The 15,357-nt window shown below is 36.4% G+C and overlaps 1 protein-coding gene across 1 annotated transcript; it reads right to left on the minus strand.

The window, feature by feature from the left end:
- Nucleotides 1-6,301: 6,301 nt before the first annotated feature.
- On the minus strand, nucleotides 6,302-14,778 carry LOC105182782 (odorant receptor 13a-like). The gene is made up of 7 exons (XM_011140470.3): nucleotides 14,668-14,778; nucleotides 14,282-14,543; nucleotides 13,854-13,976; nucleotides 7,184-7,274; nucleotides 6,880-7,016; nucleotides 6,522-6,654; nucleotides 6,302-6,437 (listed from the first exon to the last, which is right to left on the minus strand). The coding sequence occupies exons 2-7, from the start codon at nucleotides 14,536-14,538 to the stop codon at nucleotides 6,387-6,389; spliced, it is 792 nt and encodes a 263-aa protein (XP_011138772.1). The 5' UTR covers nucleotides 14,539-14,543; nucleotides 14,668-14,778; the 3' UTR covers nucleotides 6,302-6,386.
- Between the last annotated feature and the right edge of the window lie 579 nt (nucleotides 14,779-15,357).

Raw genomic sequence — 15,357 nt, forward strand, 5'->3', positions numbered from 1 at the left:
CGCAACTAAGTTTCCGGGTTTCACACATGGATGGCACTAACGACACATGTAGTCGACATACATGTCTGAAGTTGTTTTTTTTATAGTTTGGACATCTGTTAACAATAACCAGTCGTAATACCAACACATATCGCAACGCAAAAATATTTTTTCTAACAACGAAGATGTCGAGTTTTGTGCCAAATAAACAGCATTTGCGGGAAGCTTTGCTTTTCTGCTTTAACTTGAAAAAAAGTGCAGCTGAAGCACGTCGTTTGCTTGAGGAGGCCTACGGCGAACATGCACCGTCGAAAACCAGCTGTGAAGATTGGTTTAAACGCTTCAGAAGTGGCGATTTCGACACTGAAGACAAGGAGCGCTCCGGAAGACCAAAAACAATTGAGGACGCTAATCTGCAAACGTTATTGGATGAAGATGATACGCAAACACAAGATCAACTTGCGGAGGCATTAAATATGACTCGCCAAGGTATTTCCAAACGTTTACATGCCATGGGAAAAATTCAAAAGGAAGGAAAGTGGGTGCCTCATGAGTTGACTGAGAGACAGATGGAAAATCGAAGAGCCACTTCCGAAATTTTACTTTTGCGGCATGAAGAAAAGAGTTTCCTGCATCGAATTGTTACTGGCGATGAGAAGTGGATATATCTCGAGAATCCCAAATGCAAAAAATCGTGGCTTTCACCTGGCGAAGCATCAACATCGACGGCACGGCCAGATCGCTTCGGAAAGAAGACAATGCTCTGCGTTTGGTGGGAGCAGAAAGGAATCCTGTACTATGAGCTGCTGAAACCGGGGGAAACTGTCAATGGGCATCGCTACCGACAACAACTGATCAATTTGAACCATGAATTGTTCGAAAAACGGCCAGAATGGGACACGAGACACGAACGAGTGATATTGCAGCACGACAACGCTCCATGCCATTGCACTTCCATAGTCCAGGACATCATCGAGACGCTGAAATGGGATCTGCTACCACACCCGCCGTATTCCCCGCCAGACCTGGCCCTTTCCGATTGTCACTTGTTCCAGTCGATGGCGCATGGCTTGGCTGAGCAAAACTTGGCCAATTTCGAATAAGTGCAAAACTGGTTGGATGAATGGTTTCGGTCCAAAGACGCATCGTTTTATCGTCGCGGTATTCAGGTATTTCCAGAGAGATGGCAAAAATGTATAGCTAGCGATGGACGATACTTTGAATAAACCATTTTTTGCATTTTTCTTGAAATTTTCCATTTTTCATTGATCAAAAGAACCCAGAAACTTAGTTGCGCACCTAGCATAAACTATTAAATATCACTTCATTTAAGAGTGACTATAAAAACGCACCATTTAGCAATTATTAGAAGAATTACAGTTTATGGCTATCTTCTTCGTATGACTATCATATCCGAGTTTACAGTACTCAGTAGTAAAACAAGGCGGGTTCTAACCCACTTTTTAAAATGAATTTTGAAAAGCCGGACCTTTTTTAGCGAAGTATTTTTGAACCTAACCTTTTTAATGAAATCTTTTTGAACCTGACCTTTTTAATGACATCTTTTTGAACCTGACCTTCTTAATGAAATCTTTTCGAACCTGACTTTTTTAATGAAATATTATAATTAATCCCCCCTATTTACTTATACCCCCTATTGATACCCCCTATTTATTGATACCCTCCCTCCTCCTCAGAATTGTTTGATTCTATGGGCAAGATAGCGAGTGGCCGTGACGTCACGCACATGTCCGGAGAAAAACGTGCAGGGATGTAGATAGACTCGAACTTGGGCCCCGAGATTGCTATCCGAAAGCTCGAACCTTCCAGACGACCGACGCCTATTGCTAGTAGACGTCACGTTTACGGGTAAGATGGCGGCCGTGACGTCACGCACATGTCCTGAGAAAAACGGGCTGGTTGTTGCTAGACTCGAAGAACCTGGGTCCTGCGGCTACTATCGAACGCTCCACCTACTAGACCACCGTCGCCTATTGCTAGTAGAGGTCACGTTTACGGGTGAGATGATGACCGTGACGTTACGCACATATCCAGAGAGAGAAACGTGCCGGGATGTAGGTAGGGTCGAATCTGGGCCCCGTGATTACTATCGAACCTGGACCCGATTACTATCGAATGTCTATCGGACGTCTCTCAAACGTCTATCGGACGTCTCTCGAACGTCTCTCGAACGTCTATCGGACGTCTAATAATCATCATACCGCAAATGAAGAACTGTATTTTTATCAAACACAATTATCATATAAAATCCTAAGAGGTGAAAGGGGATAAGCGTGTTGGAAGAAACATCTGTACATTTGAAATAATGTTTTTATTAAACGTCGTACAATTTTTGGTACGTCCGGGAGAGAAATGCCGTTTATAGCATTTTGTTTCGTGTATTATTCTTTTCTCGTACATACTTTCTGATGTTAGTTGAGTTTGCGCACTATATCGGTTAGCGGAGTATATTCAACTACACGATCATGCAGAATGAGACAATATGCGGTAGTATTCGCCGGTATATTCTCCTTACACTCAAATTCTATCCGCACATCTACTGTGGTTCTCTTGACGGACTCATATTGACGCGAACAATCGATAACCACGAAAGGACCTAGCCGCAGAAAGTCGGTAGTTGTTAACCATACCTCAGCACTGTTGCATCCATAATACGATTTACGGAAACGTCTATACATATCGTAAAGTATTGCGTATTTATTTTTTGCAAAGTCCAAATTCATGTCATCGTACGGATAACACTCTAAATTCAGATAGAGCTTCGCGTTGATCAATTTGCAGTCATCGAAATGAGTTATATTCTCTGACATAACAATCTTCCGGCCAGTCTGCAACACAAAGATAACGTATCGAGGTTTTTCTAAATTAGTAGCAGTTTTGACGGTCCATTGGTGTTTGGTCGTGCTTTGCAATAGAGGAAATTCATACAGATCACACGAGCGGAAACTCATACTCAAATATCGTCCATTCTTCAAAGTTTTCAGCATGGAAAGTTTATTGATATCGTTCAAGATTACGTGAGGCATTCGCCATTGTATCTTGAATAGCTCAATCTTAGGGTCCAGCGTTGAAGATCCTAATAGACTGTTGTTGTCGCTGCGCGATCGTAATAGAATCAATTCGTGACGCGCATTAATCACTATACGCTTGTAGTCTTCACAGAATCCTAGCAATACGCTGAGTGGTACGCAAAACCTGTCCGGCGAAATAGTGTCAGTCGTATCCCACGCGGCATTTTTCATGACAGCATTTTCGTCTGAAGATATCGATACATAGTTTTTGAGCGTTGAAGTTATTCCCACGTTTCTGTTACGATCAATCTCCACACCATCCAGTTCCGACGGATCTCATCAAACATGAATGCAACGCAATTATATCCCAACGTTACAGTCGCACCATCGACTGCAACTTGTTTCGTCACCTTTCCTTCGACATAGAGATAACTCTCGCATGGCATATGTATAAATCCTGTTGCTGTATGGGTATTCGTATCTCGTCGCTATATCCAAACGTTGTGTTAGCGTATGGATTCGTATGTGTCTCAATCTTGATGATGCAATCGTCAAAGACCGGTTCACTTCCAATGTTCAAAATGTTAATCATCTTTCTCAATCGTTTTGTACGATGAATCCCAGAGATTTCAAAAATTCAACGTTCAACGCGCTGAGATTCTTTCGAACGAGGGATTTTGTACTGTTAATCGCGTGTCTCGTAAAAGATATATTTCCAGCTTGTTTCTCCTGTTCGACTTGATTCACCACAAACATTTCATAGATTATGTTTATTATCGTTGCCGTCGTACGTGCAATCTAATGGTAATCTCTTCTCCTCAAAAATCGTGCGATTGTCCTTCTTGATCAACGACACGCATCGTTAAATCATCGACAGACATTCGATAGACGTTCAATAGACGTTCGATAGACGTTCGAGAGACGTTCGAGAGACGTTCGAGAAACGTTCGATAGACATCCGATAGACGTTCGAGAGACGTCCGATAAACGTTTGATAGACGTTCGATAGTAATCGCGGGATCCAGGTTCGATAGTAATCGCGGGGCCCAGGTTCGACCCTACCTACATCCCGGCACGTTTCTCTCTCTGGACATGTGCGGGACGTCACGGTCGCCATCTTACCCGTAAACGTGACATCAACTAACAATAGGTGACGGTGGTCTAGGAGGTTGGAGCGTTCGATAGTAGCCGCAGGACCCAGGTTCGAGTCTAGCAACAACTGGCCCGTTTTTCTCAGGACATGTGTGTGATGTCACGGCCGCCATCTTATCCGTAAACGTGACGTCTACTTAGCAATAGGCGACGGTGGTCTAGAATGTTCGAGCGTTCAGATAGCAACCGCGCGGGGCCTAGGTTCGAGCCTACCTACATCCCGGCACGTTTTCCTCCGGCCATGTGCGTGACGTCACGGCCGCCCGCCATCTCGCCCATAGAATCCAACAATTCTTGGGAGGACGGAGGGTATCAATAAAGAGGGAGTATCAATAGGGGAGTATCAATAAATAGGAGGGAGGGGTTAATTATAATATTTCATTAAAAAGGTCAGGTTCGAAAAGATTTGATTAAAAAGATCAGGTTCAAAAAGATTTTATTAAAAAGGTCAGGTTCAAAAAGATTTCATTAAAAAGGTCAGGTTCACAAAGATTTCATTAAAAAAAGGTGCGGTTTTTTTAAATTCATTTTAAAAGTGGATTAGAACCTGCTTTGTTTTACTACTGTAGTCTAACTATTTGTCTCAGTTGATTGCATTACATTAACTGCTATGTGAAGTATGATCATTACTCACCTTTTTGTTGTTCAGCATTAAGCGAAATATTTTATAACTGGAAACTGTAGTGATAAATATCGGTGGCACGCATTCGAAAATAGTATCAATGTCGATTGAGCCAACTAGGATGTATGATATCTTAAAATTAATAATACGAGCTGCGTTGAAGTGTCTGAATTTTGAATATTATAAAATAATAAGAATATATTATTATCGTAAGAATTAATTATTGCGCGATTATTATGCCAAGTTTACTACTCACGCCGCGAGTACTTTCTTGAAAAATGCGATAGTCTCAAAATACGATATATGATATACCTGGGGCACAATAACACTGAAGGACATCGTAAATGAGAGAAAGAAACGTAGATATCTTTTACGCATGTCGTCGTACGGCCATATTCCTACTAACGACATGTACTTTTTATGGATTGCGTAATATTCATTTTGCCAAAAGTCGCTTTCCTCGCCCATTATTACAAATATTAAGATTACTAGCTATTGAGCATTTTACGTAAACATTCGATGCACGGAATATACTCTCAGGGGAACATTACCATCAGTTCTCAATTCCATACCAGATATGACTGCTATTATGTCATCATGCGCATTATTAGTAATTCTCTTTCTCTAGCCTAATTGATACTGCCGCACTCTTCTCATATCGCATGTGATGTGGTTATACATCGTATTCCAAAGGGATACTATGGGTAACCACATCACATGCTGTCGATTAAGTATATCTGAAAGTTTAGTATGGTTACATAGTACATGCTATGTCGTGCGGTTTTCTTCTCACGTTGATACCGCTTCTTCTCATCATCGCAAATGAAAGCTGTAGCTTATCATACGGTTTCCTTCTCGCGAGGATATCATAATAGCATATTATATAATAATATTCGCTTCATTGTTATCGAGTTGAACACGAGAACTTTACATGCTTCGGAAATAATCGTAAACAATAAACTATGAAAACAAGATAGTTGACGAGATTTCGCGATGATTTCTTCTCACTAGATGATTAACCAATTATCACGGAGAGAAGATCGTAAGCAGAGGTTTTTTTCGATATAATTACTGCATATCGTTGCCTTTGCATACTAGTTTAAAACATATAAAGTTTGTTATTCCAAAATTATTCTTCATACATTTTTAATAACTTTGATGATGCAAGTAATTCAGATGAAACAGTCGTTAATTATAATTTCTCTATTTCGATACACAGCTAGAATCGAAGGTACGCTTAATCAATCAATACAAACATCCTACAATCATATTGGATTAACATGATATCCAAACAGTTATCGTTACAACAACAAAAATAACGCTGCTACCATATTGTTATTAAAAAGCATAACTTGTAATATTAATGCGTTACTTACAACACGTTATTTCCCAACCTTGCTATTGCACGTTATGGTTTTCGCATTTTAAAAATATACAATTCATTGTCGCAAAGTTGTTTCATATATTTTTAAAAACTCTGTTAAAAAATATAATTTAGATAGACGATCCGCAAAAGTTATTATGATAGGTCATGTGTTAATAAGTATTTTTACATTTTACATCAAGCTCAACCGAGCGTGTGCACAGGCATGCCGAAACCGTCAGTGGAAAGAACGCAGCATCGTGAAATAAGACAATGATGTTTTTAAAACCTTGTGGGCGTAAAATGGTCATTATTGAATTTTCATTTAGACAGGTGGTACATGGAGAACCTGAGACATAATAGTTTTACTTACCACACCGAAACTTTCGATAGATAACGACATAATTTTACCAGCGGTTATCTTACACGGTGAAACAGTCCTATTCATTATTAAGAGCAAAAGCTTTCTACATCTTCTCGATGTGTAATACCAACTGCCTCTACAACTACTTGAATTGTGAGATATTAATTGAATATTAACTCATAAGTAATTATAGAAGGAAAAGATCTATTTGACTTTGTAGTCGTTATATCTTTATTTATTTAATCGATTTATTAAAGAGTGAAAATGTGGGAGGGAGGGAGAGAGAGAGAGAGAGAGAATGAGTTAGGGAGCGAGAGGTGGGGGTAATAGATAGAATATTTCGAATTATTCCAGAAAAACTTCTTACATCGACTCGTATGGAATGGCGCTGTAATCCAACAGATATTGCGCTTGCCAGAACTGTAGGAACATATGGATGAGTTGAGCTATGTATATAGCAAGTGGTGCTACTATATCCTTTGCGTCGTTCAAATTTATCAGTACCTAAAGTATACATTGATCTTTCTCTTTTTGTATATGATTAATTATTGGGTTATAAAAAATTTTCGAAGCACATAACGAACATTTATTTTTCTTTGGATATTCATGGAAATAATCACTTTATCTATCAGTTGAAAATATAAGTCGTTCATGATAAAATTGAGAGCTACCTGTATGCCGCATATACTGCCGCCAATCATATTTAAACTTATACTGATTAGAAAGATATTTGTAAACGTTGATTCAATCAGTTCGGCGAATCTGTGAATTTACGAAATTGAACACGGTTACGAATAATATTCAGAGATATACTGATATCTATAAGTATATATTTCTTCAAATATAATATGTATGGAACGTTCCGCGTCAACCGTATCACCGGCGTCCTCAAAAATTGACGCATCGGATCGGGATGAGTAAAGGTTCGAATTGTTCGTCTACTCGAATGCTTCCAGAAGCAACATGGCCTTTATAGAAATTCAAAATAGTGACTTCCAGGTGGCACTAAATATATCGAAAGATGCACGAGAATCATAATGTATTTTCGATGAAATAATGAGAAACTCCGAATTTTCAACGTAAAGTATGATAGTTCATATATTTTGATCCGCTAAATCCGAATCTAAGATTAAAATTATTCTTAAACGTCGTAGTTCTTCCCTAATCCTAAAAACAGCTCAAAAACACCCAAAACCGATCAAAAGAGGATATCCGATACTGTGTTGGATATAAAGCCATTAAAAATAAGTTCTAATACTATTTAGTTCATCGAATTTAAATTATATACTATTATCATCCTGGGACGTCACAGTTGTTTCCAAACCGTAAAAAATACCTAAAAAATCTTTAAAAATGATCTGAAAATAAGACTGTGATGCTGTCCAGCCGGTTAAAACAAGGCCAAACGTTGTCCGGCCAGTTAAGGCAAAATCAAGCGTTGTCCGGCCAATCAAGGCAAGATAAAACATCGCTCAGCTAATTATGGTTAATTTCATGCACTTTTATATTTTTCTGCTTCTCAAGCGTTGTTCCGCTTTCGGTGATTGAGATATTTCTCCGATCTCATATGCCACTGTAGCCATAGGTTTTGGAACACCCGAATATAGCTTCCAACGTATCATCAGACTGAGATATTAATGCATAAGCTATTTGAGCCGTTTATTTTGAAAGTGGCCTAAGTCCATTTATACTTAAATTGAGATATTTAAGGGTTTGTGTTTCAATGCAATTAAAAATATACGTACAGGATACTAATGAGTCATACTGCTTAAGTGTATCTAAAGGTATTAAATTTATAATCCCTATTAAAATAATGACAATTATTAAGTGAATAATATGCGTTTTCTTACCAAGAATGGAGTGAGGCCACTTTCAAAATTAACAACCAGATTTGTTATAAAATTTGAAGGAGCCCAAGTCCATTCAACATAATAATAAGATGCTTCAAATTGAAAAAAACAATATTCATTTTATTTTACATATCTTTACAACACTTCAAAAACATAATTTATGCAATTCAAAACATTTTTTAACTACATAACGTACAAAATTACAAACATAAATTACAACGTACAAATATAAATTACAAAACAATTTACTACTCATCTACATTTTGTGTGTGTGAAAGGGATTTGAAGAAATCATGATGTGTATATATCGTAATAGGTCAATTATGTCCTTGAATTTTGCTGTTGTAATTTGTCTGATTTTTATATAGTGGTGTCAATACAATATTTTCGAACTTTCTTGGTCTACCCCGATGTGGTAATAAATTCAGGACTTTAAAATTTTCGTTCTCATTCATTGATGTCTTATAGAAAATTTTATACGGTTCATTTCTGACAAAACGCATCCAACATATTTTTAACCAGTTTATTGATTCTCCGTTAGAATTCTTTACCCTTTTAAAAATTGCGTCTTCTAATAATTTTGTTGATACAAAATTTTCTTGTCTCATTTCATGTACAATAAAGTTATTACCTTTCCGACACTTTTTGATAATATTGTAATAATCTCGGGAGACAAACAGTAAATTATTTTTTTTAATGCCATTTCTACCACGCCAAAATCTCTATCATTTGGTAAAAACAAATGTCCTGATATTAAAAATTTGTGATCTATGATTTCCACATTATTTTCAACAGTTTGGACAATTTTTAACCACATTAAAGCTACTTTAATGTTTCTATTTTGCCCTGCACACATGTCACTGTAAGCTATAATGTGTCTTTCACTTCTTATAAATTTTGAACATGTTTTAGGATGCATGAAGCTATTTCTTGAGCACCTCTTGATGCAATAGTTTCATCCCAAACGTACATGTGAACATTATCGTTATGAAAATTGTGAATACCCAAATTTAGAACGTACATATTGCGTTTATAATATGCTACTGAAGTAGTCAATTTTGGATAAGGTAATGCAAGTCGAACGAAAAAGCGAAATAATAATCTGAATTGCGTGATACTTGTTCCTGATCTTGTTTTAGTGACTTCCTAGCTGATTCTGCTAGTCTTAAATGGACATCATGTTCTTCTGTAAGTTTATTCTTTTCTTCATCATCATTCGATGCTTTAATTTTGATGTTTAATAAGTCGCATTTTTGACATATATCTTTGCTCGGTTGGTGGAAATGTAAATCAAAATCTTTTTTAAATATTTTTCTGTAAGTCCACTCATTAACGGCTTTTATTTTATTTTCCTTGCAATGAAGCTCGTATAAATTAAACATTTTCCTAAGAGTTAGATCAGGATGTAGATATCTTCTATTAGGATTATGAGATCTGGTATAATGGTAAGTTCAAATTTAGGAAAACTTTTAATATGGTTTTGAACGTGCTTTTTCTCTTCCTCAGAAATTTTTCTTGATGATCCAACCATACGCCTACGTAAATCATTTCCTACATTTGCAGAGTTTAATACACGTTTTAAGCGTCCTTCACTTACTTTAAAGGTATCCAAAAAGAATTTTTTACAGACGGGAACTTTTTCGTTTTTAGAATTTAACAAATACCTAAAACTCCAATTTCTTGGCGAACCTTTTCCGTTTTTTTGACGTCTTCGTTTCACAGTTTTGCGCTCGATAGCTTCGTAAAGCAATATATTTTGTTTATTAAAATCTCCCAAATACCAAAGCTTCTCAAAAATATTTTTTCTTTCTTCTTCGTAATTTTTTATGCAAGCTTTTTGACAACGGCAATTTTTGTTTGGAAAACTTTTGAAGGTACAATATTTCCGGTTTGAGTACAATATCTTTTTCCTGAATTCCGTTTAATCTTTCGCACTTTTTGGATGTATGTTTCATCAATCTTTTCTCCATTGTTATCTGTATCTTCATCCTCTGAAGACGAATATTGTTCTATAATTTTCTTTCTTTTTCGATTTTCTTTGAAATCATTAGTTACTAATTCTTCTTCACTATCTGAACTAAATGGTCTTGTCGTTTTGTTCTTCCCCATGGGAGAAATAATTTCTAAAATTTAATATTAAATTTTAAGTTTTATATTTAATTGTAAGTACATAATATGTATATTGTATATGTATATTGCATAAATTTTGTTTAACTGCATTAATTAAACGTACTGATTATTCAACTAATGCAATTGTCCAAAAACTGAGGTTAACTTGTTAAATACTAATTAATTAAAATTACCTTCATCATTGCCTTCGGACATTATCAATAATAAATATCTTAATTTAAGTATAAATGGACTTAGGCCACTTTCAAAATAAACGGCTCAATTATTGAACTAACTCTGAAAACGTATGTATCCAGAATTGTCGTATTTATTCGGAATATAAGTAACCTTAAATGCTTTATTGATAGATAACTTGAAGTTGTACATGTAACCACGAGCAACCGGAAATAATTGACAAATGGACTTAGGCCACTTTCAAAATAAACGGCTCAAGTAACCTTAAATGCTTTATTGATAGATAACTTGAAGTTGTACATGTAACCACGGGCAACTGGAAATAATTGACAAATGGACTTAGGCCACTTTCAAAATAAACGGCTCATTTATATTCTCGTAACAGGTGGAGCATTGCAAAATCTCTTACCAAGGAATTGACGTGTGTCCTCATGATCTTCTTTACTATAAAAGAAAAATTCATGCCGAAAGAACTTTTCTTAGTCCATGAAAAGAGAGCTTTCGCATTGGTTTTGCCTTAACTGGTCGGACAACGTTTGGTCTTGCCTTAACCGGCTGGACAGCATCACAGTCTTACTTTTAGATCATTTTTAGGGATTTTTGAGATATTTTTTGTGGTTTAGGAACAACTCGTCCCAGGACGATTGTAGTATTTATAATTTAGACTTGATGAACTAACTACTAGTATTAGAATCTATTTTGAATGACTCTATATCCAACACAGTATCCGGATACAGGCTTTTGATCCTTTTTGAGCTCTTTTTGGGATTAGGAAAGAACTGCGATGTTTAAGGGCACTTCTGATCTTAGATTCGGATTTAGCGGATCAAAATATATGAGCTACCGTATTTTACGTTGAAAATTCGGGATTTCTCATAATTTCATTGAAAATACATTATGGTTCTCGTGCATCTTTCGATATATTTAGTGCCACCTGGAAGTCACTGCTTTGAATTTCCAGAAAGGCCATGTTGCTTCTGGAAGTATTCGAGTAGACGAACAATTTGAGCTCTTACTCGTCCCAATCCGATGCGTCAATTTTTGAGAACGCCGGTGATCCGATTGACACGGTACGTCTCATATACAGGGTGTCCCATTTTAATTTCCCACTCATAATAACTCTTCAGTATTGAAGTTTCAAAGATAATGATCTGAATGAAAGTTGTAGAGATTTAAGTGAGCTATCTTATGATGACCTTGACTTTGACCTTGACCTCTATTTTGAAGGTCAATTTGCGTTTTTCAAATGGGAACCATTATTTTTTATTACACTACTTTTTCCTACTAGTTAATTTGAACAACTTTTGTCTAAAACATTTTTCTATTTCTCTAATATTTTTTTAGATAATTGAAGAGATATTTGAGGAAAACTTGATAACTTTTTCAATATTTAACTTATAATATGTCACTAATAATTTGTCGGACGAAAAAGTGGTACTAGACTTTCTTGCTTTATTTAGTCTCAAGAATATATTGTTACAATAGTGCCTTGACTTTTGTTAACTTATTGATTTTTGGAAATTTCAAAATCATCAAATTAACAAAAGTCAAGGCGCTATTATAACAATATATTCTTGAGACTAAATAAAGCAAGGAAGTCTAGTACCACTTTTTCTTCCGACAAATAGTTAGCATGATATCATTAGTTAAATATTGAAAAAGTTATCAAGTTTTCCTCAAATATCTCAAAAAATATTAGATAAATAAGAAAATGTTTTAGACAAAAGTTGTTCAAATTAACTAGTAGAAAAAAAACAGTATAATAAAAAATAAGGATTCCCGTTTAAAAAACGAAAGTTGACCTTCAAATGACTTTGAAAATAGAGGTCAAGATCAAAGTCAAGGTCATCATGAGACAACTCACTTAAATCCCTACAACTTTTATTGAAATCATTTTCCTTGAAACTTCAATACTGAAGAGTTATTTAAGGTGGGGCATTAAAATGGGACACCCTGTATAGGATGTCCAATTTTAAAGTTTACAGTGCTATATTTCGCAAACCGATGACATTATTGAAAAATGTTTCAAATAAAAGTTGTAGGGTTTAGAGGGGGACATCTGAGAGTGACATTGACTTGACCTTGGATTTTTGTTTGAAGGTAACGTAAAAGTCAACTTTAAAACCCTAAAGGGAACCTTCCATTTTTTACTACATATTCTTGTAGTACTTGAGACGTTTTCAAAACACTATCCACTTTTGTCTTTTGCGTAAGCTATTCCTAAGATATGAAGCTTCAAAGTTGACATACCGCCGGGATTCGCATTACCCGATGTACACCGCGGGGAGGTTGCTCGGTCGGATTTGCACATCATAGCGGTCCTAAAAAGGGCCGATTTTATGTGTGCGTATGCGTGTGTGCGTATGTGTGTGTGTGTGTACGTGTGCGTATGTGTGTGTGTGTGTGTGTGTGTGTGTGTGTGTGTGTGCGCGCGTGTGTGTGTGTGTGCGTGTGCGTGTGTGTGTGGGGGGGGGGGAGGCCTCATTCATCATAGATGTTCGAAAACGCCGCCATCGATAGCTCGGCATACTTGAACTCGCTTTTTGAAACTTTTGACGAATTTTAGAAAAATGTTTGCTGGAATCGCTCGGCACGCATTTTTTATGCGGTGCATCATATCATGCCGCATCGTTGGCAATTGATGGAACACTGCGTTTTTCAAAAATGCAGATAAAAATCCGTTTAAGTAAGGTGATCTTGGTGGCCACCAAACTGGACCATCCCGACCTATCCATCGATGAGGAAAAATAGCACCGAGGTGATACTCAAAGAAAAGTAAACTATATCGTACAAATCCGACCGGGCAGCCTCTCCGAGGTATACATCGGGTAATGCGAATGTCGGCGGTATGTCAACTTTGAAGCTTCATATCTTGGGAATGGGTTACGAAAAAGACAAAAATAGGTAGTGTTTTGAAAACATCTCGACAAGAGTTATAAGAATATGCAATAAAAAATGGAAAGTTCCATTTAGGATTTAGGATTTTAAAGTTGACATTTAGGATTTTAAAGTTGACCTTTACCTTCAAACGACAATCCAAGGTCAAACCAAGGTCGCTGTCAGGTGTCCCCCTCTGAATCCTACAACTTTTGTATGAAACATTTTTCAATAAAATCATCGGTTTGTGAAATATAGCACTGTAAACTTCAAAATTGGACACCCTATATATTAACAGACACATACGCACTCTATTACATGGAGATGCCTACGCAAGCAGTCCAAAGCTTTTTTGTAATTGTCATCTTCCGTTTTCTCGGGCTTTAGATTAAAATTGCTGTCACTATCTTTGCCGATGTGCTCCAGCGAATGTCTGGAAACTGCTAAAATGATAACGTTCGCCAATTATTTCAACAAGCTGATCGCAAAATTCGTGTCAATTCTGTCTCCCTCTCTTTCTCTCTCTCCTCTCTCTCTCTCTCTCTCTCTCTCTCTCTCTCTCTCTCTCTCTCTCTCTCTCTTTCTCTCTCTCTTTCTTCCTTTCTACGTAAAAAATAATAAAATATCTTCCTATGAAAATTTCCAGGTTCCTTGACAGTACACTTCTCAATGATTACACGAATTTTCCGGACAACTTGATAATTTCCAATATATCATTTTTAATTGTCACATTCTCACCCGACAACTGAAAACATCCCACAGGCGTGCTGGATTAAAGCAAAGTACAAAGTATCCGTCGCAACTGTGGCTGTCACGTGAGAAAATATCGTTAAATAACTATGGAGCAGTATTGGATAGAAATGTTGGTCTATCTTATGGCCGTATTCCACGCGAAAAGGTAGTTTCGATACAGCCAATTTGGTGGAGTTCGAGGATTCTTCTATTAGTATCAATACGATTGACTTGAGCATATAGAGGAAACCCGTCAATTGCATGAAGACTGAAAAATCATATGAATTTTATATCTAAATTTTATAAAGGACATTATATCATAAAACTCGCTTGAATTCTAACAAAATTTCTTTCCTAATTTTTTTTTATTTCCGAATTTTTTCATGACATACCCGCATAGAATATCGTCAGATATTGTCCATATACAGTTTGTCGTTGTAGAATAGTTTTCTCGCTGTCTGTATTCAGCGACAACCAATCATTTTCGATTGTTTTAAAACAGGTCTTTATCTGCAAATATATGCTATGTTTTATGAAATTACTTATACATACTTATATACAAGATTCGAAATTTTCTGGAAAAATAGTTTTTGGAAAAATTTCCGTGAAGTTTTTCATATTTTTCCGAAAAAATTGAAAAAATATTTTTTTGTTATTTTACTTTTATTGGAATTTTTTAAAGTTATGGGGAGATTTTTCACTTTTTTACAGCAAGTAAAGTTCTAGAGTAGAATAACTGTATTAATATCAAATATCATTAACATCAAATTTGTTAGCGTGTATAAGTGCATTTCACTTAATTCTCGTAACGTTCATGCTTACAATGTCGTGATTTCACTACCATGAGTGTGTCAAGTTAGTGGAACGATTTACGAACATTGTGGGCTAATAATTGCAAATGTTGTGTCGTCTTGCATACACAAAGTGTCCTAGAACAATTTTTACAGAGGTCGTGGAGACATAGATCGGACACCCTATATAAGGAGGCAGAATTTGATAAACTTTATCATATCTACTCTAAAATTGAAATTTTTTAAAATTAGTCATACTTTGTAAAGAGCAAAGGAATTTAAAAAAGTTGC

Source organism: Harpegnathos saltator, unplaced genomic scaffold, assembly GCF_003227715.2.
Source record: "Harpegnathos saltator strain DR-91 unplaced genomic scaffold, Hsal_v8.6 scaffold59, whole genome shotgun sequence".
Lineage (NCBI taxonomy): Eukaryota > Metazoa > Arthropoda > Insecta > Hymenoptera > Formicidae > Harpegnathos > Harpegnathos saltator.

Excerpts from the sequence above, each read along its gene's own strand:
- LOC105182782 (XM_011140470.3), bottom strand. The coding sequence starts at position 14,538 with ATGCAATTGACGGGTTTCCTCTATATGCTCAAGTCAATCGTATTGATA. Across the intron at positions 7,275-13,853 it reads AGGCATCTCCATGTAATAGA|ATTCGCCGAACTGATTGAAT; the intron begins GTGCGTATGTGT and ends GTAAATTCACAG. Across the intron at positions 6,438-6,521 it reads CTATCGAAAGTTTCGGTGTG|GTTTTAAAAACATCATTGTC; the intron begins GTAAGTAAAACT and ends TACGCCCACAAG.